The sequence below is a fragment of the Eumetopias jubatus genome, unplaced genomic scaffold (genome assembly GCF_037043125.1).
Source record: "Eumetopias jubatus isolate StellerSeaLion01/CBP00866 unplaced genomic scaffold, mEumJub1_p1.0 scaffold_6, whole genome shotgun sequence".
Taxonomy (NCBI): domain Eukaryota; kingdom Metazoa; phylum Chordata; class Mammalia; order Carnivora; family Otariidae; genus Eumetopias; species Eumetopias jubatus.
This window is the reverse complement of record NW_028274812.1, coordinates 45,448,141-45,475,758: the sequence shown is the minus strand read 5'-3', so window position 1 is coordinate 45,475,758 and position 27,618 is coordinate 45,448,141. Positions and strand designations below refer to the sequence as shown.

The 27,618-nt window shown below is 38.0% G+C and overlaps 1 protein-coding gene and 1 pseudogene across 1 annotated transcript in view; both read left to right on the top strand.

The window, feature by feature from the left end:
• The first annotated feature begins 4,539 nt into the window (after positions 1 to 4,539).
• The window catches only part of RFX6 (regulatory factor X6), a 55,878-nt gene continuing 32,799 nt past the window's right edge, over positions 4,540 to 27,618 (top strand). Inside the window, exons 1-6 of the mRNA XM_028117006.2 lie at positions 4,540 to 4,783; positions 5,108 to 5,264; positions 8,214 to 8,337; positions 10,260 to 10,321; positions 21,993 to 22,070; positions 23,300 to 23,327. Coding sequence (XP_027972807.1) covers positions 4,561 to 4,783; positions 5,108 to 5,264; positions 8,214 to 8,337; positions 10,260 to 10,321; positions 21,993 to 22,070; positions 23,300 to 23,327 — 672 coding nt within the window. The 5' untranslated portion in view covers positions 4,540 to 4,560. The remainder of the gene's footprint in view (positions 4,784 to 5,107; positions 5,265 to 8,213; positions 8,338 to 10,259; positions 10,322 to 21,992; positions 22,071 to 23,299; positions 23,328 to 27,618) is intronic.
• Positions 18,509 to 18,590, top strand: LOC114219570 (U4 spliceosomal RNA; annotated as a pseudogene).

The window sequence follows — 27,618 nt, the reverse complement described above, 5'->3', positions numbered from 1 at the left end:
ATATTCTGGGTACTACACTCTTATTAGATAGATGATTTTCAACTATTCTGCAAATCTGTATGTTGTCTTTTCACTTTCTTGACAGTGTCCTTTGATGCGCACATTTTAATGGAGTTCAGTTTGTCTATTTTTTCATTTGTTGCCTGTGCTTTTGGTGTCATATTTAAGAAATATTTGCTTAATCCAGGGCAATGAAAATTTATTTATACCTAGGTTTTCTTCTAAGAGTTGTACAGTTTTAGCTTTTATATTTAAGTCGTTGATCTGTTTTGTGGTCATTTTTGTATGTAGCATGAAGGATAGTTTCAAATTCATGTGGAAAAGAGTTTCTCTTGCATGTGGATATCTGATTGTTTCAGCAACATTTGTTGAAGTTTATCCTTTCTCCATTGAAGGGTCTTGGCGCCTTTGTCAAAATCAATATTTGCTTTGTGTATTTTTGGGCTCTGTAGTTAAGTTCATAACTGTCCTTACTTTTTATTTGAAAGCAGTAACTATGTGAAATTTATTACCTGAAGGCAGAATAAGAAGTATTTTCCATATTTAAAAAGTAATCTTGGTGAAAAGAAGAAAAATTAGAGGAGACATGTGTTTTCACAGAAGAAAGTTGCATAGTATATGATCCCTCCAGACCATACTAAACCCAGGAATAGTCTAGGAAAGGCGAAAGATGTTTTTCAGAATCATTTTGCAATGAAAGAGAAAAAATTTTTTTCCTTGCCCATGAGCACTAAAAGAGATTTAAAGTTTCAGAGTGAAATATTAGATACCTTTTATGAGAGCTTACTGTTCCAAGCACTGTATTAGGTTTGTCTTTATAATATTTCATTTAATTCTTACATAAGCCCTATAATGTGATGTCTCTGTCAGCAGAACTTGAGTGAAGTAGTCATCTACAAGTGATTTTTAAGGAAATATTTCCAGGAGAACCAGGTAAGGGAGTAGAGATAACAGGACAGCGAAGGGGAAGAAACCAAACAAGGATGAGATTTCAGGAATCGTCCAGCCGAGGATGCTTTAGCCCAATTCCACAAAGGAGCTCTGAGTTGTAAATTACAACTCCGATTTATCTACCATGAGGTAAAAAAACTAGGCTTTTATTTTCCCTAATCACCAGTCATTGGTTAAGGGAAACCCACGGAGTGTGCAGACACTGAGGCTCTTGGGCTCTCTGACTATGGGCAATGGTGGTCTGGTAACCAAGGGCGGTCCCTGCACTCAGGCGGTGGTGGTGGAGATGGTGACTTAGAACCAAAAGAGTTGGAAGCTGGGGAAAGGGTGCTCAGAAAATTGAGAGAGAAGGAAACAAAGGTTAAGTCCCCAGAGTCACAAAGAGAATGAGTGCAAATGTGTGTGACTCCAAATTCCTTTTCTTTCCCCTTTAATGTGGGGCTTTCAGTCACAAAGACACTGTCATTGGGAACTTCCAAGAATCTCCTGTTACAGATATCATTATGCCCTTTTCTTAAAACCGAATAAACTCTTTTTAGATTTTTTTTTAACTTGGGATCTGTCAAATTGCATGCGGAATTTTGTATATATATATATATATATGTATATTCATAGACCTTTTTCCCCCCCTCCGGGGAGAGAGGTTATGGCTTACATAAACTTCTTTTTTTTTAAAGATCTATTTATTTTATTTTGAGAGAGTGAGAATGAGAGAGAGAGAGAGAGTACATGAGAGGGCGGAGGGTTAGAGGGAGAAGCAGGCTCTTCACTGAGCGGGGAGCCCAATGCGGGACTCGATTCCGGGACTCCAGGATCATGACCTGAGCTGAAGGCAGTTGCTTAACCGACTGAGCCACCCAGGCGCCCGGCTTACATAAATTTCTTAAAGGGAATTTAAAAAACAAAATGTTAAGAGTCACTATTTAAGAGATCATTCTCCATATTTACTTATTTTCCTGCCTAAGACATTATGACTTCTTTATCATTATTACATCTTTGAAACATTGGTCTCATGAGCTCAAATTAATTATAATAGTTACAAATAAAAATTTAGGATAATGACACTTCCCAATTCCCCCTTTTGAGCACTGTTTTCACTTGTTCTTATAAGTTTGAGAAAAGGGGCGCCTGGGTGGCTCAGTCGGTTAAGCAACTGCCTTCGGCTCAGGTCATGATCCTGGAGTCCTGGGATCGAGTTCCGGGATCGAGTCCCGCATCGGGCTCCCTGCTCGGTGGGGAGTCTGCTTCTCCCTCTGACCTTCTTCCCTTTCATGCTCTCTCTCTACCATTCTCTCTCTCTCTCTCTCTCAATAAATAAAAATCTTAAAAAAATAAGTTTGAGAAAAATTGGCATTAATTATTTTTTAAGATTTAGTGTAGCTCACCAGTGAAGTCTTTTGTCCTAGGATTTTTATGTGGAAGGTTTTTTTTTTTAAAGATTTTATTTATTTATTTGAGAGAGAGAGAAACAGAGGGCACAAGTGGGGGTTGGTGCCCAGAGGGAGAAGCAGACTCTCCACTGAGCAGGGAACCCAACACGGGGCTTAAGGGGCTGGATCCCAGGACCCTGGGATCACAACCTAAGCCAAAGGCAGACGTTTAACAGACTGACCCATCCAGGGGCCCCTACGTGGAAGTTTTTGATTACTGATTCAATTTCTTTACTTGTTATAGTTCTATTTAATTTATATTTCTAACTAGAACACAAAGAACTTAAATGTTATTTTGTTAGGCAGATGGTTTACTTAAAATTAAGGCAAAAAGTTCACTAAGGGCATTAAATGAGCTTGGTTTATGTTTCCATTGATCAATTCAACTGGGTAATTGCCAGGTACTCATTTAGTGTTTGTATGACTTACACACACACACACACACACACACACACACACACACACACACACACACAATTAGCCTGGATAGCAAGTGGTCAGCATTTTTAAAAATTCAAAAAGAATTCCCAATAATATTCCTGAATATGTTTTTTCTGTTTATGTGATATAAGTAGTAGAATCTTTTTGTGTACACATAATTAATCACTAGAACTTTTACAGAATGAGTCTGAGGGTATCTCTATAAAGGGGAAACATTCTAAACTTGAAGAGCTAAGCTCCATGGACTGAGAAAGTTCTGGGGCTTTTGGGGAACTGGGTGGAGGAGACTGACAGACAAAGTTCTCCCTGGGGGAGGGGTGGGTAATAGCCTCCAACCTTTGGTTGTATGGATGGGTGGGTGGCCCCAGCCTGGACCTGGCTGCTGGAAGTACCAGGTAGGAAGAAAACCTTTGACAGCAAAGTGATGCCTTTCCCGACAAGTGGTGCTAAAAACAGGGAAAGGTTCCAATACATCCATAATCTCGGCTGCTTAAGCAGGATAATGCTCTTAGATTATATTACCCCTTTCAATAATTCACCCTTCAGCCATCCACCACTGTGAGTCCCATTTTGTTTTTCCTAAGTAAAATTTTGATGTAATGTAGATTATTAAATTCAAGTTCGGGGGCGATTTCTCTTTCTAATGCTCCACAGGAGGATGGCAGGTTGTTGGTTGTGGTGAAGCAAGATGAACCAAAGCATATTCCTTGCTTTTTGGGGGGAGCCCTAGGCATACAGTAAGCACAGGACATATTTGTCAAAAGAACAGAAGATGGAAAGAATTGAAAGATTATGTGGCAGTCAGGCAACACACACCCCACCTCTCAACTGATTTTTCCTTCTTAAAAAGAGCACAAGTTACCATTTTTTGCACCCTGCATGACTCTCTTGTCATTTTGGATTGGAAATGAAATATGGCCATTTCATTCTTCATCTCAACAAACGTCCATTGTACTACCCCTGGCTATAATAGATGAGGAATTGTCAGGGATGCTTGAAGTCACAAAATACTGCAGGGAGCAAATGAATCCTCAAAAGAGGCGAGGCCTGGGATTCTGAGCCCTTGTGCACCTGCAAGCAGGGCAGTCTGGACACGCGGGTGATGCGATGGCGTCTGTCCCCAAGTCTCTGAGAAGAGCCTTCACCAACCCCTAAGATTAATCCGAGAAAAAAACAAACCAGGTTCAGGGGTGCAAAGACTGAGCGGTGCTCTAGGGTCCTCCTCTGCCCCGCTTCGCAGAATCAAGGGTGCCCGGCCAGGGCGCCGTTTGTGTTTGAAGAGATTAGGGATGGGGATAGTTGCAGCCACTCTTCCCTCGGACAAGAGAGTGGGGTTTTCTCAGATCTTTCTGGGAGCTTTGGGTGTGAAAAGTGTCCTCCGGTCCTGCGCAAGATGTAAGAAAGGGAGGAAAGAAGGGGTAAGATGGGAATGGGACTCCCGGCGAGACGGGCGCAGGTGGGGAAGTTAGTTCTTAGTTGAGCATCTGCCGGGACCTCAGACAGGTGGAGAAAGGCAGTCCTGCCTCGGCCCACCCCGTTCCCAGGTCTGAGCTGTACCTGGGCACTGCCTTCCTTCTCCGCGACGCCGGGGGGCCGGGGAGCCTGCGGCCTCCGCCCCCGCCCCTACGGCCGCAGGTCCCCAGCCCCGCCCCGCCCCGCCCCGCCCCGGGCTCTGGGCTCCGGGCTCCGCGGGGCGCGGGCCGAGCGGCGGGTGCCCACGTCTCCCGCGGCCAGGAGGATGGCCAAGGTCCCGGTGCTGGAAGACGCCTTCCTGCAGGCGCAGCCTTCGCCCCAAGTTTCCCCTGAGGCCCAGGAGGAGTGCTGTGTGCAGCTCTTGGGCAAGGGCTTGCTCATTTACCCCGAAGAAAGGGTGTACCTGGAGGCTGAAGCGCAGCCCGTGGGCGCGCTGGGCAGCGCGGAGAGAGGGGAAGACCCGGAGCTGCCGGTGGGAGTTAAATCAGGTGAGTGCTCTGCCCTCGCGGGGGATGTGACTGGGGAGCGCATGAATTCTAAGAAGGGCATCCAATAATAAAAGTAAACACATTGCAAACATAACATGTATGTAGAATGTTCAGTCCAGATCTTTGTATTTTCCCCAGGAAAATATTTGTCAACTAGAAATGAACTCTAAGGGATTTTACATAGTTCCCCTCTCACCGCCACCGCCCTCCCCCCCCCGCCCCCCCGCCCTTAGACCACCGCGTTTGACGCCAGGGTACTTTTAGAGACTACTTAATTGATTTTACATTCTGATTTTCTTTATCATTCTTTCAACTTGCCATCAGAAATGCATTTAAGCAATGGTAACTTTTCCTCTGAAGAAGAGGATGGAGAGAGTCACGACAACAAAACCAAAGCAGCCGATCTACACCTCTCTCAGAAAAAAACCATCACGCAGATGATGAAGGATAAAAAGAAGCAGACTCAGCTCACCCTGCAATGGTAAGACTCGCACGGGGGTACTTTTCAGCACCTGTTGAGTCTTAAAAGTCAGTATGTTCAAAAAAAAAAAAGTATATTCAGAATCTGCTTTTCTCAATTTGCTTCTCCCTCAAACTTTTTGGGAGAAGTTTAAAATACCAATAAGAAATTTATCCATTTTTTTCAGTGAATATTTGGTATGGAGACATATTCTGGTATTGATAAAAAATGATCTGCAATGCAAAACCCCATCATTTTGTTCATTATTAACCCAAACTATAATTTTGTCACATGCCAGCAATGACAAATGTTTTTATGACTTGCTTTCTTAACATAAAATCAATTTGGTCCTTATTATATATTTGTTATGTGGTAGTTTTGTGTTTATAAAACATGATTCTTTAAAACAACTTATAAGGAGGAAGTATCTTAATATTGTCTTTATCCATATGAGGGCAAATTAACAATTGTCTATTGGTCATTAGGTGAAATATGTTTGAAAGAGAAGACATAGAAAAATCAGTTAAAATATTACTATTATCTTAAATAAGTGTTCAACTATTTTTATAGGACCTGTCATATATGATTTATTATAGTGAAATATCATGAATTGGATTTTGAGGAAAACCTTTCAAAACCAAGAGTTTATCAGTAGGCTTTCTACACAGAGAGAGCATTTTGTAATATTATCTAAAAGGAAGAGGGATCTAAAGTAAAAACTACATACTATGAAGAAATAGGGGTATAAATTTTCTCCCAAATTACAAATAACAAGCAAATAATTAAAAAGGTCTATTTACTGATTAGTTGTATAAGATGTTTATATGTAAAGTATGATCTAAGCCTTAGAAAAATACAATAGAAAAAATAATATCTAAAAACAACTACCGGAAAAACCTAGTAAATTTTATTTTCAGTTATTTGAGTTACAATTTGCATATACTAAATTTTTGTGATTATATACTTAAACCTTTTCAAATATTTGAAATATAAATCAAATATTCTAAGGTTATGGCTTAACTATGGAAGTTGATGTCACACTTACTGGTTAAAAATACACTGGAGCAGTAAATATTTGAGTTAATTATCTGGAATATTTAGGGAAAACTACTTTATTAGGATAATTGGGGCAGAAGTGTTGATTAAAGATATGTTATGGAGAGCTGTTGAATGATCACTTCCAGTTTTTCAGTTCAAATCAAGTGAGTGGAAACAAACTTGTTTTTTTTTTTTATTTTGTAAATATGATTGCATTATAATTAAAGGAAAAAAATGTCATACCCCAAATTAACATGGTACTCATGGCTGGAATTATTCAGTATTTTGATGATAATGACAATGCCTACAACAACATCAAAACAGCAGGTGAACAGTTGACATTTTATGCATGCCATTAAAATACAATTTTTAAATAGTTGAATGTTTTCTTAGTGATTTTCATATTTTTGAAGCTATAAAATGCTGTCATTTTTGTTTGAATTTTCCACACCCTTTCCTAAAAAAGAGCCTTACGTATATTTTTTTAAAAATTAGGGGCACCTGGGTGGCTCAGTCGTTAAGCCTCTGCCTTCAGCTCAGGTCATGATCCCAGGGTCCTGGGATCGAGTTCCGCATTGGGCTCCCCGCTCCGCGGGAAGCCTGCTTCTCCCTCTCCCCCTCCCGCTCCCCCTGCTTGTGTTCCCTCTCTTGCTGTCTCTCTCTGTCAAATAAATAAATAAAATCTTAAAAAAAAAATGACGTGAGTTATTTGTATTTTGAGAATTTTCCCTTAAGGTTGTGTAGATTATTAGGGATGTTAAAAATTAGAGCTGAAAATTAAAGTGAAAAATCTGGCTGAGTAATTCCAGTTTTCAGCTGTCAACTAGGTGTTTGGTTTATGGATGCAAATCTTACTGGGTTTTGGTTCTTTCTTTTCTTTCTTCATAGAAAAATGGACATCTGATGCTTTACATCTGATGAACATCTCTTTTAGCTTTTCTCTCCCGTGTCTTGGGAATATGTTAAATCAGAGATCTTGGATAGTTGCACTCAATTTTAATCTGAATGCATACTCTATATTGCATTGTTCCTATATAGGAATAATTATAATTTTAGTATACATAAATTTTAGTCAAAATCACCTACTGAATTGTTAGAAAAACTGGGAATACAATCTACAAGTTCTGAGTTCTTGGTTCAGATATTTGTAATACTTAAATATATATTATCACATTTATGGTAATCGTATTTGAGATTGTAGACATTCAAGTTAAATAGAATTATGTCTAAATTTTCAAAATTTACATAATTGTATTTATAACAAAGTTGAATTTATATATGTCATATTTGGAAATGTGTCTAAAGACATACATTGTGTTTCAAGTGTATGGTATGGTTTAGGTAGTTGCAGTACTGATCACAGCACAAGGCGTAGGAGGAGAAATAGATCAGTACCATTTCAGACTTAAGCGAAGTGAGTTTACTCTTAGGTATTTTGCAAATAAATGCATCATCATGCTCCCCTAACCATTTAGCGTTCAGAACTAGTTTGTGAATGAAAGTTAGAGATTGTAAACGTTTGCGGGCCTAAAACCAGGCAGCCGTTCAGGGTTGAGAATATCCTTTAAAAAAACATCATCTTCAATTTCACCATTCCCGTTTTATCTCACGGGACAAACTGTAATGAACAGTGAGGATTTCCATAGAAGTAAGACCTTGCTCTTTGGGATATAGACCAGGCAGGAGTGGTATTATGTTCACCACGGTATTTTAACTGCACTAACAGGGGTGCATTGGGCCTGTTGCTCTTCTAACATTAGTTCTTGTGATTTGACTTTTAATAATATCCGGAATAGAGCAAGTCTACTCATGTCTGCCCATGAACTCACTTATACAGAGTTTGTATTCAGAGCTATCATTAGACCAATGTAAAGGGGAAAGGAAAGGAGAAATAAAGAAAAGGTTTGACCCAATTTTTTGCCTTTTTTTTAGGCTTGAAGAGAATTACATCGTATGTGAAGGAGTCTGTTTACCACGGTGTATCCTTTATGCACACTACTTAGATTTCTGCAGGAAAGAGAAATTGGAGCCAGCCTGTGCAGCCACCTTTGGAAAGGTAAATGACACACATTGGCTACACTACTTTACAATTCGATTCATGTCAGGTAGACGGTGTGGAAACACATTCATCTGAGCAAGTTTTCTTACAGACTATTAAGAAACTTGTTTCACAAGCATAAATGAAATTCTTACGGGTATATTTGGAACTACTATATGTTTTGTCTTGATTTTACCTACTATACGTTTTACCTTGAACTACTTTATGTTTTGAATATGAGAACCCTGGCTATCAGAAGAGTTCATGTGACATTAAAGGAAGCTCCCTTTGAGCAGTGACATACATTTTCCTTCAAAAAGTAATATGTTGAAGAGTATGGTATGGCCTGTATTGAGAAGCAAAATTAAGTGGAAGTGACAAGTTATCTTGTTGATGCAATTGGTGATTGTGGTTATTGTCTAGCTAGTCCAAGTATATGGGTTTTTAACAGATTTTTACTTTCTTTCATAAATAGTTCCCTTGATTCTCCATTTCACTCTGGGTATGTTTACACCCCAAACTCCAAGATGTTGTGAGAGGATTGATTAAATATTGCTCATTTAAAAACATTCCTTTCTGCCCAACCTGTATGGTTAGGATGGGAATCTATAGAATTGGCATTACTATATTTACATATGTTGATCTTATTTTGAGAATCAGGAAACAATATCAATCTCTTGGGAAAGCCTTGTTCTTTGAGATTCTCGTTTCATGCTCTGCCGTCTTAAGAACCTAGGATTGCGTAGAAAAACTATAGCAGGAGGGGAAGAGTGAAGGGGGGGAAATCAGAGGGGGAGACAAACCATAAGAAACAATGGACTCTGAAAAACAAACTGAGGGTTCTAGAGAGGAGAGGGGTGGGGGGATGGGTTAGCCTGGTGATGGGTATTAAAGAGGGCACGTTCTGCATGGATTAAAAAAAAAAGAAAAACTATAGGAAGCTTAAGTCTCAAATACTGCATTGCATGTAAACTGAAATCCAAATTCTAACCTGTAGAGGGACTCATTGTCCAGAAAATAATGAATACTATAGTCTGGCTTCTCAGTTTTTGAAAATAAAATAATTTATAAATTAATTTTGAAAACCTATCTGCTTACGGGAGTCAGTGTGATATGCTGCATGGTAATCTCATGATTTAGGTTCTGGCCTAGACAGTGACTAATTTGTTGTGAGATCTTCTGAAAGCACTTCACCTTTTTTAAAACTCAGTTCACTCACTCCCTAAAACGAGGCAGTTGTGTAAGGCAATTTCTAATGTCCACTTTAGTGTTGCTATTTAATGAGTCCACCTATGGCAGTCATCTTAACTGTTTGGGGAGTCATGGAGCACCTTGAGAATCTGATTAAAACTGTAGAACCAGTCCCCAAGAAATGCACATATACACGAAGTTTGCCATGGAGCCCTTAGGAGATCATACAATTTCCTATTTCATGTAGAAAAGATTTCATTCTTTAATCACTAACGCTAATTTTTAGCAAATTTTAGAGAAAAGAACATAGAAAAGAGAAACTTTAAAACACTGCTGTGGAGATCTGGTAAGGTAGAAAAAGTTTCCTGTGTTCTCTCAGGGTTGGAGATGGAAATTTAATTGTGGCAAATCTCTGGATAAAATTATTATAAAGATACTCAAATTTTTCCTTTAAGTATGTAAGTAAGGTAATAATTGCTTTCGTAGTCACATTAAGCTAAAGCAGATACTGGTATGATCCGCTTTGGAAATTGAGACAAGAGCAGTAGGATCAGCTCATCAAAAAAGTATCTTCCTGCCTCTGCTGATGTATTATTGCTTATCAGTATGGTACATGTATGATGTTACTTCTTCCAGACTAAATATTTACTCAAAGTTTAACATTTACTTTCTCCAATTAATTGGTTACAAGTTGCTTGCAATAGAACCACACACTTCCTAAAAACTAAAGTAATTGACTTTCCTTTTAGACAATTCGCCAGAAATTTCCCCTCTTGACAACTCGGCGGCTTGGGACAAGAGGCCATTCAAAGTAAGACCCACTGATGAGCATATATCAGATCTGTACATATGATACACTGTACGTGAGGACTGACGCGTGTAAAATAAGGATTGTCATTATCAGTGAGTGGAAGCAGGTATTCTCTTCTTGACGAAGCAGATTTTTACCATCTGTAAGAACTAAGAAGAAAAAAAGTGGATTTTAGAATAACGTTTAAAAAGCAAAACTTATACTGAAAAATCATAATATGTTATTTGTTCCGATAAAATAATTTAAATGAATCATTGTCGTAATCTTCAAGCCACTAACGAAGGCAGCAGTGTCACGAAAGGGGCATGTCTATGGCTAAGTAAGGGGTCAGATGGAGCCCACAACACTTCCAAGGGCAAGGTCAAAGCCAGGAGGTGAAGTACAATTCAGGTTCTTCCTCTGGGTTTCTTTCCCAGGTGATGATTTCTTAATACCCTCTTCCCTTGCCTTTAAGATGAGTGACCTGCACAAATGACTGCTTTGGTCATCTCTTCACGTACATAGAAACATAAAGTAAGTTCTCTCTCTTGATAGCTTCAGCTTTTCTCTTCTCTTGTGGCAATCTCTGTAGGACCCTAGGCACAGGTTCTGGTTCATCCATGATTGCCTCTGTCCGCGGCGTTTTCAGTGTTTTCTTTCCTTCTGCCTACAAACCTATTCAGGGCTATTTCAGGTTGATAAAAATAAAATCCTCTCAAACCTGCTCTACTCCTCACAGTTGCTCTGTTATTTTGCTTCTCGTTGCTGTTCCTTGAAAGAGTAGCTCCGCTCACTTCCCTTACCATTGTTCACATGCCTGTGTCCTAGCCCATGTCTTTACTTGGACGGAAACTCCTTGGCTCATTGTTACCAGTAGTCATCTTCCTTGGCACCCGTCTAGCGCGTGAACCTGCTGACAGACCCTCTGAAGATAGATCAGTGTGTGAAGTGTCTCCCCTAGTTTCTCTGTCACAGCACCTGCTAAGTCCTCTGCCCTCTTCTACCATTTGTTTGCTAGCTCATCCAGTGTCTTCTTCTGCCCTAACATCTAGTTCAGCATTGTCCAATGGAATATAACGCAGCCACATATTTAACTCAAACATTTCTAGTAGCCACACTTAAAAGAGTAAAAAGGAACAGATGTTATTTGATTTTAATGTTTTATTTAATCCAATATATCCAAAATGTTGTCATTTCACCAAATAATCAAAATGGAAATTATTGAGATATTTTCCATTCTTTTTTTCCCCTGCTATGTGTTTGAGCTCCAGGGTGTATTTTATACCGATCGCACATCTCAATTCAGATTAGTCACGTTTCAGGTGGTCAGTACTCACATGTGACTAGGAATCACCCTAGTGGATAGCTCAGCCTTAGTCACTTGCCAAAAAGAATAAATCTTACTTTATGAATTCTCTTGAATTGGTCTCTCTCCATTCTCACTTTCATTATCTGGCCTTCACTGTGTCTTTCCAGTCCAGTCGGTACGACTCTTCCAAATCAACCTTCTAAAGTTTCCATTCAATCCTAAATTTCTGTCGTGCTCAGAAATTTTTAGCGGCTCATGGCAGAATTTTCTCACTTTGACATTCAAGGTCCATTATGATTTAGTCGCAAACCATTTGCCTACCTTATCATCTGCTTCTCACTTCTCAGCTTGTAGCCTGTGTTCCCACCAAATTAGGGCCCAGTACCCTCTGCTTCACCCTCGAATGTCATTCGTTTGTTTATGCTGTCTTCCTCCATGGAAAATGCCCTTTCCCCTACAGGTAGGTTGAAAGCGTATCCATTGAAAAAAATGCCTCATGAACCCCCTCTTCTTTTGAATTTTTACTTACCTCTTGATTTCTTGTAGGCTCTTTCTTTATACCCTCACAGCAGTTCATTGGTACCTATCTTAATATGAAATTAACTTAACTTTTCCCCTCAAAAGCTAATATACTTTTTAAAGTTTTTATTTATTTATTTATTTGACAGAGAGAGACACAGTGAGAGAGAGAACACAAGCAGGGGGAGTGGGAGAGGGAGAAGCAGGCTTCCTGTGGAGCAGGGAGCTTAATGTGGGGCTCGATCCCAGCACCCTGAGATCATGACCCGAGCTGAAGGCAGACACTTAACCAACTGAGCCACCCAGGCGCCCCAGAAGATAATATTTTGAGGATAGAGACTTTGTCTCATTCATTTTCGTATCCTTTCTGTTGTCGGCTACATAATCGATGATCAATTAGAATTTATTTAATTGATTCCTATTAATGTTAATAACCTCTGGTCTGAGAAGGAGGAATGAAATGCCTGATTGAAAACGACTGAATTCCCTTCTAACCAGGTGAGGACTTGTTTTTCAAAGTTGAGTCAGTTTAACTGGCTGATTTCTTCTGAATTTGATTCCTACTGAATTGTGTAGGTGGAGGAAAGATCAGATGGTGTTCGACGTAGATAGTAGAAAAAAAAGGCAAAGCAATGCAGAGAAATCCTCTTCACAGGATCTGCAAGAGGGCAGGCAGGCAGGCTGCAGAGAAAGTCAATTAATCCTAGAAGGAGCCTTTAGGATTAGGGATGAATCATTAACCCTTTCCATTGTGACACTGTGAGGCTCCAGTGTTTAGGTTTCTGTAACAACATGTGGTAACTTCAGGCAATGCGTTTGATATCTAAGAACAGATGTGCCCAAGAAGCATTTATAATTTGAATTTTTTTCTACCTTCCTGATATGTCATTTGCTTTTTATAATTTGCCTGTTATATTCATAGTATTTCGATATCCTGGGGAAAAAGATATTTTCCATAGGGAAACCAAGTAAGTTGAAAGATACGGCGAGATCTAGAGTTTGTGTATCTTGCAACTGGCAATATTTTGATGTACTTATTCTTAGCCAGACAGTTTCCCCATCTTTATTTATTTCTAAGAGTTGCCTAGAGTTAGAGCATGAAGTTTAGAGTTGGACGATTCTAAGCTTTAATCCCATCACTCCCATATGGAGTTGCTGTGTGACCCCCGATGAACTGTTCGGTTTTTCATCAGTAAAGAGGGTACACGGTATCTGCCTCACAGGTTTGTTGTGAGAATTAAACGAGTTAAAGTATAGGAATGGATGGAGAAATGAATGTGCTTTCAACCTGACTGTCCTTAATAATATGAAATTAATCTCTCAGTTCATCCAAACATCAGCAATGCAATTAAAAGTTGTTATTTATTGAGCACTGCACACACACACACACACACACACACACACACACAAGCACATGCACAACCACAAACTCTCAAATCCTTACAGACAATGCAAGACTGGAATTACTGTGTTTTACAAATGAGGAGGCTGCAGTTCAAAGATTATTGACTTGCCCAAAGCCACACGCATGCTGTAAAATAACAATGTTGGCATTTAAATCAAAGTTTATCTGACTCTAAAGCTTGTGCTTTATCAACTAGTAAATCCTACTTTTTTTCTGGTATCAGTCATATCAACAAAATAGTTATTTAATTGAACGTTTGATTTTTTGAGGTATAAATTTCATTTTTTGTCTAATCTGTTTTAAAAACTTATTAATATATTAAATTCTTCTTCAAAGAGCAAACATTTTGTTTTTCTTAAAGATTTTATGTATTTATTTGAAGGAGAGAGAGAGAGAGAAAGAGCACAAGTCGGGGGGCATAAGGAGAGGAAGAAGCAAATTCCCCACTGAGCAGGGAGCCTGATGCAGGGCTTGATCCCAGGACCCCAGGATCCTGGACCCTGACCTGAGCCGAAGGCAGAAGCTTAACTGACTGAGCCACCCAGGCACTCCTAAAGCGCTAATGTTTTCTGAAGCCTCAATCATAAGGCATTTTAAACTATTTTATATTTATTTAGAGATATTTATGTTTTATATAAAAGCAAACGTGTGGCACAACAACACATTTGCTTTTTGCTTTTAATTTTTGTCCTAAACATTTCTCTATATTGGTATATTATCCTTATGATCATTTCTAATGGCTAGTTAATATTTCAAACATTTACATCTTATAAAAAATATTTTTATGTCTATAGAAATATGAACAATTGGTGAAACACAGAAATATAAATGAAGAAGTAAGAATATTTTGGAGAAAGAGAAACTTATAATTTCTGTGAATTTTACCATTAATTTTGCAAAACTTATTTTGTTGCAGTGGTGTTTTTCTAGTGCCTTAAACATACTGTCACTAAATACTTATTGAATTATTTCAAAAATATAAATAAACTTAATATTAAATTTATTTTGACTTCTGTGGATCATATATTAAAATATATTAATATTATATAAGTGCTTAATGATGGTTATTTAAAAAGAGAAGTTCTCAGTTTTTGCCCAAATGTCATAGAATAGCTAGAGTATGTCCAGTCATTTCATTTGAGTACCTCAGACAGAATTTATTTTAGATCGTGATTAACTCAAAAGATTCTTCTGTATTCTGGATACAAGATAGCACCACTGTTTCTAAAACTGTCCTTGGATGCCTTTAGGGTTCATGGAACCTCTTCAAATTTTACTCCCTGTATAAAATCTGATAGTTGGGAAGCACTGATCTTTGTAAGGAAGAGATTGATTAGTAGGATCTAAAAAATAGGAGTGAATTTTGTGTCTATTTTCAGGTTTTGTTTCTCTAAGTTCTGACATCACTGGGTATTAAAATGATTAGTCCTCACTACCCACCTTTGTGCAGGTGCTACTTCTTTCCCTCATTAAAGTGAAAGATGAAAAAGTAACTAAATAAAATGAGGCAAAAATTTCTTCAACCAAAAGGAAGAGATAAAATATATAAAATAGATACATTAAAAACAAACAAAAAATCCAGATGGACAGAATTACTAGGTAGATATCACAAATCACCAGATATCACGCACTGTCAAAATCAGAAACAATTAAAAATTGAATAATTTGTTTCCACGCGCCAGTCTCATGTTCTACATGAGAAGCCATTGCTGCCAATGGTTCCGGAAAAAGGTCTTTAAAGGTTAACACCCGGGGTCAGAAAGCCTGGCTCTAGAACATCTAACCTGAGTGAGCCTTGGGGACAAAGCCAGTGAGTTTACAGGGACACAGCGCTGCTCTCTGTTCCTTCACTCTCTGTCCCTTCCTTCACTGTCACCATACCCTCCTGCCAAGAAGCCCCAGTGGCGGACTCTGCACATTCTCAATACCAAGATAAAAACTGACTTGGCTTTTGAGGGTTTTGTTGTCTTCCCTTTGATTTATTACCAATGCCAAAATATACACCTGATTTTTTTTTCTGCGCAGTATTTTCAAATTTGGATTTTGAAAAAGTAACAGTGAAACAAAATAAGATAGGCACAAAAGAGTATCTAATGAAAAGTAATTTTTGCCTGTTTCAAGTTGTGAATGGATTATATCAATAATCAATCCATTCATATTTTTATCAACGTACAAAGCATGGTGCTAAAGAGTTTTTAAGGTGCAAGTAGTGGGGATAGGGTACGTGCTATCAAAAAAGTTTCACTGTTAATATTCATTTATTTAATGAGCATTTTATTGAGTGTCCTGGTGCTGACGAGGCCCCGGGGATAGAGTGGTGAAGAAAAAGCACCTGCTTCTCACCCTTGCTCGGAATAGCTCAGAAGAATAAGGGAGAACACTGTTGGAGACCCACCATGTAGATTTCATAGACAGGGTAGACTGTTTGATTTGAAGTTACATTTTAATTTCTTGTAGACTTTGATCAGTCGAATCTTGGGTTTCAGACATGATGGACAAAAGCTATTATCTTATTTATTAGTAGTGATTTAGTGGGTTAATGAAACTGATACGGCAGCTGCTCTTATCATAGTAAAGTTATTACAAGTCCCTGAACAGCTTAATCCCATCATTTCCTTATCAGTGATCATTTGTGCAGTGTAAACTAACATCAGGGCTACTAGCTCAGTGGAAACATATGTTTCAGGAATTCTATATAAGGACTGAACTAGAAAGGAAGAACTATAGGGGCAAGTAGAAGTTTATCAGCAAGTGAAGAAAAGTGTTAGACACAATGTAAATATTTTAGTAGTAAGAGCAGCAATAATTTCCTTTGTCCTGTTAAAAATCTTTTATATTTTATAACATGTTCACTTTAAAATGTGGACATAAAAACTAATGAACAAATCTTCTTTAGTGCTAAAATATAAATGATAGCTGTCATTTGATGTAAGGCTGAGGATAACTGACACTAATGAATGAACACAATTTGTTAGATAATCACAAAGATCCTTGTTATTATGCAAACATTTTCTGAGAGAAATTAGCTAGTTATACCCAGGATTTTTAAGCACTTATCATATCATTTTAAAATAAAAATGGATAAGAATCATATAGAGAGAAAGAACTCTGAAATGTTTGGGAACCTTATTCAGAGTAACCCACAGAATCAACATTGGGTAGTGGTATATAAATGAAAATAACTAGCTAGCTCACTTATGCAGACCTTATTTTTTATTTGATATCCACCAACCATATGTCTTTGTTGTACTAGAATATTTCTGGCAAATATTTCCTAGCAAGATTTATTTTAGGGGAATATATTAACAGTAAAATAATGTTGTAAAATGTTGGGCTTGAGATGAAAAATCCATGTATACTTTGCATGAAATTACTCTCCCTGGTTTTATGAGGTTTACCTTTAGCTGTTAGGAAGACAGAGCTGCTCGTTTATTATCTCTTGTCTGTTCTCAAAGACATTAAATCATCACTCAAGTGATAACATGTATCGCGTAGACTAAAAGAAAGGTTAAAGGGGAAAGATTATTAATTTTATTGGTTCCAGAAGAAACTAGATATGTAAGTGCTAAAGCATTACAATGGTCATTACAAAATATTAAAATTTATATTCCTGGCAACAGTCTTTCTACTTAAATATACGGATTTCATGCCCCTTGTATACATTGTGTTTAGCTATAAAACTCTTGTTTGACCCCAATATTTTACTGGTGACCTGGGAATGCATAGTGCTACGAGGCAGTTATTGAAACTGTTGGCTTTAAGGGAATTTGTGTTTTACAAGTGTCTAAATTTCTAATTTATCTAATTAATCCAATAAGTGAGGATTTTTCTACAGTAATTTCTACGGAGGAAATCAATGAAGGAAAAGATCCAGTTCCTTTCCTCTAAACCTTATAGTTTAGTGGGAGAGGTTAGTCATGTATACACACACCAGTGGTATGAGGTATAAAGCTATATAGCATAAATGACCAAGAGAGGAGTTTAAAGGACAGAGAGATTAGATTTGTCTGAGAAACCAGGCAAGCTTCATGCATTAAAGCTATGCCCTGAGCATAAGAAACGAGGACAGAAAGGAAGAAGGGCATTCTCAATGAAGAACTCAACCAAGTAAGGGTGCCGAGGTGAGAAAACACGTTATTTATGGAGTGCAAGTAATTGTGACAGTAATACATAAGTTTATACAGTGCTCATGGTAGGGTTAAAGGAGTTAGTATATTTCCTTATATCATGTTAGACAAGAAATTCTTTAATCTCTACCAAATTTAAAATTATGCTAAAAAATTTAAGTATATGATACTAGATGCGTGGCCTTAATTGAAAAATTCCTGTTTATAAAGTTTTCTTTATGACACGTTGTTATTTCTAACATTTTTCATGTTATTTATTTTTCAACAAATATTTATTGATTTCCCGTTATAGGGAGTTTACATTCTAGAAGGAGTCTTTGTTTATACATGGATTATCAAATATGAAAAATCCAGGTTCCTGTTAGTTATCAATGCTTGCTTCATATGATTCATGCTGAGCTAGAAGAGGGAGTGTTTCTGTTGAGCACAAACGTATTCAAAACATTTTCACTTAAGAATTTCTAATTACAAACAAAATTAAGATATAAAATTATAGCTTCTTGAGTATGGAGGCAACATGGCCGGTTGAAACAAAGAGTGCTCAGTTCTTTCTGGGTTGATAGTGTCATTTACGTTCGGCCTGTGAATAAAATACACTATTTTAGGGTGCCTGGGTGGCTCAGTCAGTTAAGCGTCTGCCTTCAGCTCAGGTCATGGTCCCAGGGTGCTGGGATCGAGTCCCGTGGTGAGCTCCCTGCTCAGTGGGGAGTCTGCTTCTCCCTCTGCTCCTCCCCCCTGCTCATGTTCTTAGGCTCCCGTGTGCGCTCTCTCTCTCTCTCTCTCTCTCTCTCTCTTGCAAAAATAAATAAATAAAATCCTTAAAATACACTGTTTTAAAAGGGTTTTCTAGCTTTGCACAGTGGCAGTATTGTAGCCAATGAAGTTTATCCGAGGCACAATTATTGTTAATTAAAAAGATTTTCTTTTGCTGGGGTTGGGGCGGGGGGGGGCAGTAAAATGTAAAATCTTGAGTCTGAATGTAGTTGGAAGCATTACATACTTCTGTTTTTTTAAAGATGTTTTTCCCTAATGATTGGAAAGGAGGGGGGCAAAGTAATACAGTCATTTTAGAAAAATAAGGAACAAATGAATTGTGTCATGAGAATACCCTTTCCTTAAAGTCGTAAGTATGAAAAAAATTTACAAATTCATATTAGTCAGTAGTACTGAGTCCTAAAGGATGTTGCAGTTTTCTTAAAAAAGTGACCATAAGGTGATTTTAAAAAGTGGAAGTAAAATGTGCCTTAGTATTGGTCAGTGTGGTCAGTGTTGCATGTCTGGCAAATGGTCTGGCTCAGGATGCCATGAACAAGGGTATGATTCAGAGGCACGTTTCCTGACCTGATTTTCCATGTCTGTTTTGTCATTGTATTGACATCTAGCATAGTCGTCAGGATGTAGTATGCCTTCTAATGTTTGTTGAACTCTGCTCATCCTTTTGACTGGTCCTGTGATTTTTGTCCACCACCAGACAATGTAATTTCTTCTCAAATCTGCATGACAAACCACCTTACCATGGTATAATATCTGCATATTGAAAAAAGGATTATAGATGAGAAACAAGAGGATCAAAGTTCTAATAAAAGAAAATGATCAACTTTCAAAGCAATGCTTAACATATATTACTTCAGCAAGTGGCTAAAATATAATTATTTAAACTCTAGCATCTATAGAATAAATGGAAAACTTTGCCAGAGAACATGAAATTACAATATATTTCCATTGTAATCATTCCCTTTGTTCTCAAACATCCCTTGCTTTATTTCTTCTAATACAAAGACATTCCCTCTGATATCTTTATTCCAAAATTTAATCAAGAAAATATTAATATTGGGGCACCTGGGTGGCTCAGTCCATTAAGCGTCTGCCTTTGGCTTAGGTCACAATCCCAGGGTCCTGGGATCAAGTCCTGCGTCGGGCTCCCTGCTCAGTGAGAGCCTGCTTCTCCCTCTCCCTCTGCCTGCCACTCCACCTACTTGTGCACTCTGTCTCTCTGTCAAATAAATAAATAAAATCTTAAAAAAAGAAAATATTAGTACTTATTTCAGACTCTTAGACTCATTAACTAATTCTAATATACTTGGCCCAATAACATCTGAATCTGCTCATTTTTTTCATGGTTTTTAGGTGTTTCCCTTATCTATTTCTGTTAATATTGCTGCTTTTGTTGACTTCTTTGTGACTTAAATAAGCTTTCTTCTTTTAGTTACTCATTGGAGACTTATGTCATGTCCATATTTTGGAGTTTCCATCACTTTCATCTTTCCTTCGTTTCCCCCTTTGTTCCAATATACCTTAGGGGCTCTTTATTCTACATCCACTAGAGGAGTATTTTCTGTACTATAAAACAGGAGCAGTTATAAACCTACTCTGTTCAGGTTAACAGACTACTCATTGTCCTTGTATTGAAAACTTGTCACTGATCTGAAGCAATCATAAAATATCTGCATTTACCTTGATCATCCTTCCTTATTGTTTCTCAAATATAACAGCTCTTTCTGAAAACATTTATTACAATATATGTAATTTCTTGTTTTCATATTTAAACACTTTTTCTTCTCCATCTCAAGGAGGGTCATTAGAAGTGACTTCTTTGCCCTCAGAACTTAATGGGAAAGAACCCATCTCTGGGCCTCACACTTTAAAGGCTCTGTGCTGGCCTTCCTCCTACTGTTCTCTTCCCTGGGAGACAAGTTCATAGCCTGAGTGAATGTGTCCAGTGAAAGACCATGTTCTCCTTCTAGCCCACATTGCTGGTCCCTGGGGCCCCAGAATTCTGTCCAAATAGCCCCAGGCCTGCCTTCTCCCTCCTATGTGGGACTCTTCCCCCATCCATCCTGAGAAGGGTGCTGGGCTCCACCAGTATACCTAGATTTGAGAGGTGACCAAGAGAGCGTAGCTCTTTGGTGGTGATGGTTGGGCGGTTGGATTGATCTTGGACATGGAGGCTGTGTGTTCACGAGAGGCTCCTCACAGTGAACAAAAGAGCAGGGCCTGGGAAGAGAAGGGTTGAGGGTGGCTCTTCTCCCGCTGCCATGTTCACACGTGGAAGAATTCTAAATTCAAACCCACCTACCAGATCATTAGAGAGGTAAATTGTCAAGATAGAACAGGGGTATTTTATTGAGCAGTTTGTTAGCTTGATTTATACTTAAATATTTAGATATATGGTATGTGAGCTTTCATTTGTACTCTTGTCCTGGGCCTTGAAAATGTTTAGGGGTGAACTTGCTCTGCCAAGTCTTTTTCTTTATTGCTAGATCAGAAAAGGGGCCTTGAAACAGATCCTGCACTGTCTTGTCCACTTTAAACTCAGATGATGATGCTAAGTAATGAAATTTTAAAGATGGTTACACTGAACTCCACTGGAAACCCCCTATTCACTTTTATTTCATTCCTTGCCTGGTTTTAGATGAATGCAAATGAAAACAATGGGTAACCAAGCAGGTGGGCCTGCATGCGTTAGGGGTGGGGAGGCAGAAGTTGGCAGGTGTTGGCCACTCTTCCTAAATCCCCACTATCTGATGAGCTTTTGTATAATAGTTGTAGCATTTGTACTTGGGTATGTCATAAGTCAGAAGTCTGCAGCTTAGGAGAATGAGCTACAGCCTGAGAATTGATGAAATGCTATGCTTGTCTGTGGCTCAAGATCCATAGACACATTTATAACAAATTATTTGTAACACTGTTACTTTCCATGTTCCATATTTCTATTGATTCATGACATAATTTTTCCCTCATTGTTGCACAAAAGTTTGAAGTGAAGATGACAGTAAATTGGGCTTCTCATTCTTCATGAGGAAAGTGATTTTTGAAAGATCACATGCTTCATACATATTCCTATGCATGATATTGATATCTTCCTTCATACAATGTCATACTGTTTTCTCCAGCCAATAAATATACCCTAAAGGAAAACTAATATTTTCTCGTTCAATTGACTATATGCAAATTGAACCAGCAATTTGCAGATATATGCTTGTATACTTGGAGCCAGTGCTGACATTTACAAATTTAAGTGGTTACATTTAAATGCCTACATTGACAAATGTTTTGGTTTTTGAAACCTAATATCTTAGGGGCTAGTAGGGGATTGGTGGTAGGCAGCTCTCCTTTTTTAATCTTAGAGCCAGAAATATGACCATAAGTAGGACTAATGACCATCAAAGGAATTTAGCATATTAAGGTGCTACTCGGAAAAAAAAAAAATCAGGAAAAGAAGGTGATCAAGGGGTTCTTGCTTGCACTGTCCCTCAGCTATACTTTAGTTTCCTTTTCCCCTTGAAAAAAACTCCTTCATTAACACAGAGCTGGTTCCTGTCCTTGCTCCAGGTATCATTATTATGGGATTGGCATCAAAGAGAGCAGTGCCTATTACCACTCCGTTTATTCTGGAAAGGGCCTGACAAGGTAGAGTTCTATTTTCTTCAAGACAAGTTCTCTGTATTTCTTTAACTATGCATAATAGCAATTGAGTAAAAGACTTTCTCATTTTGCTTATTGAAATGTTTTCTTTAAAGCATCAGACCTTAATTTCAACTTTGTATGGACATTTACAATGATGTGGTCTAGATTACTGGGCAATTTACATAATTTGCAACCATTAATGAGAAATTAATAGTGAACAAGGTATCCCAGAGAGATGAAAAGGAGAAATCAAGGAATTGCTTTTAAATTAGTATTTACTCATAAGACTGAGTCTGTTTTCTGGCTGGATTCAATAAAACAAAGGCAGAAAATGTATTTTTTCCCAAGAGATAAGCTGCTTTAAAAATCGATGTGCTTGGGGCGCCTGGCTGGCTCAGTCGGTAGAGCATGCGACTCTTGGCCTCAGGGTCCTGAGTTCAAGCCCCACATTGGGTGTGGAGCCTACTAAAACTAAAATAAAATAAAAATCCGTGTGCTTGATCAGCACCTTACAGAGATGAAAAGTTTATTATAAATCATCTCTAATGATACATACTTTGAATACCAGCTTACCTTAAGTGAGTTAAAACTACTGACCTGGTTGAGTCTGTATGAAAGGAAAAACACAAATGAATTATAAAGAACACACTTCTCTAATCTACCCTTAGCTATCAAGGGGAGGTCACGAATAAGTGGGGTGACATCCAACAAAACCATTGACACCATACAATTATTATTTTTTAAATACTGGAGCTCTGAATAATTAAATCTGCATCTGAGGTTGCCTTATGGTAATCTGCTCGGAGCTTGCAGAGGAATAAATTAATTTGAAAAGTAAAGTAACTTGTATAAAAAATCATTTTAGTCACCTGAGTCATACGAAGATGAACTCAGAAATGGTAAAGAACATACTGGTAGCTTACTGGCTACACTCACTGTAAAGTGAACGTACAGGCTGGAACAAAAATGAATATTTCTTGTCAAGTGTGCTTTGCTTGCCTCAGATCCTATCTGACTTCCTTAAATATTCTTCATTTTACTTTCCCTTAATAGCTTGTCTTTTAAGTAAGTTGAGAAGGATGTGTGGGTCTCTGAAAATCAAATCGATTTCTCCAGCTTTATTTCACTAATCATGATATGAAGTCACCACTTTTGTGGGTCCTCTGCATTTCCTTGATTGCTGTAACTGTATATTTATATTTTAACTAATGGAAAATGTACTGATTTTTAAGGTTTTCTGGAAGCAAGCTGAAGAATGAGGTAAGAATTGTTTTCATTTCTATTTTGTGTCTGCCGTAATATGTACTACAAACTGAACAATAAGTGCTAACCATCCTCGTTGGCAAATATACAAATCAATGTTAATTTATGAGGAGCCTGTTGAATGAGAACTTCACACAGAGTTAAGTTAGATTTGGGACAACTGATGTTTCTTTACATGGACCTACTGAACAATTTCCAATTAGCCTAGGAAGGGTAATTTTTCAATTACTCTTACCTAATATCAGATACTTAAGAGATTGCAAAAAAAGACCATTACTGATCTAAGAAATTTCCATTTAAATATAAACAGAAAGCCTAAAGCTGGGGATATGGAAGGAATTGGTATTTGGAATATACCCATTTAGACAAAACCTTTAATGGTTATCAAGAAGCCCAGATGTTATGCTGTGGTTTGTTTTTGTTTTAACCGCGGTGTGTGTGCGTGTGCGTGCGTGTGCGTGTGTGTGTGTGTGTGTGTGTGTGTGTGGTCAGTTTGCTGATCTCTTCTGCAATGTGGAGATGGGGTGGATGGCGGAGGTGGGAGCTAGGGAGAAAGGGTACGTGTCTCTAGCACACACACGCACTCACACACTTTCTCCCTAGACTCCCCTCTCCACCCCCAACCAAGGAACAGATCAGCAAACTGCCTTTATCTAAATGAGTTAGACTACCATTAGGGACTGCATGGCTAATTAGGCACACGATAAGGCCTTCATTATCCTCAAGTTATCTAATCATTAAAAAGAGGTGCCACAGAACTAAGGGCACAGGACAATGTGTTGTGTGGTAAATCTGGACCTGAGGTAAATTGTAACCCCATTAGTTTGGTGAAATGATGCAAGCATATTATCTTAAGAAATAATATAAAGCCCCCAACCCTTTGAAATGACCAGTTTCTTCCCACCAGTGCTTTTAATACAGTTAATGGCTAATTACATAATAAAATCCTCTAGATTGCTTTTTTTATCAATGAAATAATAGCTCTTTATTAGATAAACAATTGCGAAAGTGCAAAAATATTGACTTAGAAATACACTTCAGTTGACTGAAGTTTATGTCAATAGGGAATTTAAGTAATTTCTCTCAGGTGTTCTTTCTACCACTTTGATGAGGCTGGTGGTACCAGTGAGCCATCAGCTGTTACAACATGTGTTCGGCAAGGCTCACTTTACAGAAGAAAAGAAAAAATGTTTCTCAAGTGTACTGTTTCCTCCTTAGAAGAGCCCACTACAAATTCAGGTATAGATTTTGTTAATAAATTTAAAATAAAGTATTTTTGTTAGCCTACACAGCCTACATTTCCAAAGACACCAGAAACAATTTTAGAGTATCGTTATTGTGATGATTATAGAAATGAACACGAGGACTTTCTAAAGGCTCAGAACTACTCTAAATACTTTTAAAAACAATAATAGAATTTTGTTTAACAAAGTTGAAATTTTAAAAAATTATTTTGTACCTGAGGTGATCAACCATCAGTTTGCTCAGGACGTGAGACTTTCAGTGTAAACCTACATATACTTCAGTTCATTTGAACATTAATAACTGTGAGGTGGGGAAAATAGGTGTTAACATTGCTAATTTACAAGAGTTGTATTTGCTTTTTTAAAAATTCTGAATAAAGTTCTATTTTTTAAAACTCATGGGCAAGATATTAATCAATAGGTATATGGAGTTACAGGTACTAGGGGACAAATAGTGAATGGATAGATTTGCTCTTTTACAGTGTAGCAGGAAAATATGTCTTTAAAAGTCATCATATGTAATTATGAAGGGTGTCATGGGTGTTAACCTAGTTGAAGTGGTTAAGGACATTTCTCATAGGAAGTGACATTTAAGGAAAGAACCGAGAATAAGTGGGAGTTTGGCGGCGTGGAGTTGGGGAAGAGAGGAACAGTGGATGAAATAGATGTAGCCGTGTATAGGTTAAGGTTTCTCAGACTTGGTATTACTGACATTTTGGGCGATATAATTCTGTGTTGTGGGGGGTGTCCTGTGCATTGCAGGATGTTTAGCCACATCACAGTGTCTCTGGTTTCTATTCACCAGATTCCACACCCTCCCCCTTGTGACAACCAAAAATGTCTCTGAGGTTCCCAAATGTCAACCACTGGCATGGGGAAGGCAAGCAAGAGGAGCGTCATGTTATAGGTATATGGATATGTTTGGATGAGAGAATTTCTGGACCAGGATAATAGCTCTAGGGATGGAGAGAATTTTAGCTAGGAAACATTGGAAAAGAAGCAGGTAGAAAGAATTGAAAGATAATGAGGTCAATTTGGGACTCATCATATTTGATGTGCTTGTGAAATATCCTGTATAGACTTGAAGTGAGCAGCTGGATATATGTGACTGGAACAGAGGACTTAGCGAGACATTTACTTCGATGGGGATTGAAGCCATGGTAATGGATAAAACTGTCTAGGGAAAAAAACTAAATGATAACAGAAGCTATGAGAAAAGAGTTGTGAAAAGTGGGGAAGAAAGATAAGGATCAGTGAGATAACTGAGGAGAACCCAAAGAGGTAAGAAGAGAGGGAGGGGAATTTGGTGGCACAGAAGCAAGAGAAAAGAATGCTTTCAAAAAAAAAGGGAATGGTTACTGCTCTAAAATGGCACTAAAAGGTCATCAAGATAAAGGCTGAAAAAGGTCTATGGAATCGGTTGAGTGGAGAGAATTAATGACTTTAGGAAGAAACTTTTCAGGGGAGAGCTGGGGTTTGATTGGTTTGTGAAATGAGTGGGAAGTGTCAGTGAATGTAGAAAATTTAGTCAAGTTGAGGGTGATGGGGGAGGACTTGAAATTTAGTTTTGAAGGATGATTAAACTATCGTTCTAATGTTGGTAAAACAGATCCAGTGAAGAGTAGAGACTAAAGATATAAAAGAGAAGGGAAAGCAGAGAGCACAGAGTCACCAAAGGGGTACACAGGGAAGAGCTTCAGAGTGGAGGAAGTGGCTCTAGAGAGAAGGAACACTTCTCTCCTTAAAACAGGAAAGAGGAGAGGGTTAAGTTCAACTGCAAGTAGATTTGTAGATTTTGTGGCAGGAAATTAAGGTAGTTCAGTGGTTTTATATTTCTCTCTGTGGTATTATTAGTCAGTTAAGTCATCTGCAGTGAGTAAAAGTCATGGGGAAAGAAAAGAGTTTGAAGAGCTTAAAGAAAGTACTAGTTCTTCTCAATCAGGATGCCCACAGAGATGTAGCCCAAGGGACTTACATTGTATGTAAGGATTGTAGGTTCGTAAGGAACAAGCTCTTTCAGGCATATAGAATGGTACTGGCTAAGTGCCATCCTTTGGAAAATTCTGAAAGTGGTCATTCAAATCTTTTTCTGTAGGACTTAATTTTCTCACAGATTCCCAACTAGAGAGGTGGGAACAGTGTCTGAAAAACAAGAAACGTAGGGCATTATAATACTAAATTTCAGGAACCAGCAGAAATGCAAAATATTTAGGAGCAACCATAATAACAGAAGCATATTACCTATTTGAAAAAAATGCAGGCATAAAAGAAAATCTTATTTATTTATTTTTTTAAACTTTTTTCTTTTTATCATGGTAAGTGTACTCTTTAATCCCCCTCCCCTAGTTCGCCCCTCCTCCCATCTACCTCCCGGCTGGTAACCATCAGTTTGCTCTCTATAGTTAAGAGTCTGTTTCTTGGTTTGTCTCTCTCTCCTTTTTGTTCCTTTGCTCGTTTGTTTTGTTAAATTCCACAGAAGAGTGAGATCACATGGTATTTGTCTTTCTCTGACTGACTTATTTCACTCAGCATTATGCTCTCTAGCTCTATCCATGCTGTTGTAAATGGCAAGACTTCATTCTTTTTTAATGGCTGAATAATATTCTTATATATATACATATATATATATACATAAAAGAATATATATATCACATCTTCTTTATCCATTCATCTATTGATGAACACTGGTTGTTTTCATAGTTTGGCTATTGTAAATAAAGGTGCATGTATCCCTTTGAATTACTGTTTTTGTATTTTTAGGGTAAATACTCAGTACTGCAATTCCTGGATAGTAAGGTAGCTCTATTTGTAATTTTTTGAGGAACCTCCATACAGTTTTCCAGTGGCGGCACCAGCTTGCTTTGCTACCAACAATGCAAAGGGTTTTTTTTTTCCCTCCAGATCCTCGCCAATACTTGTTGTTTCTTGTGTTGTTGATTTTTAGCCATTCCGATAAGTGTGAGGTGATATCTCATTGTAGTTTTGATTTGCATTTCCCTGAGGATGAGAGATGTTGAGCATCTTTTCATGTGTCTGTTGGCCAT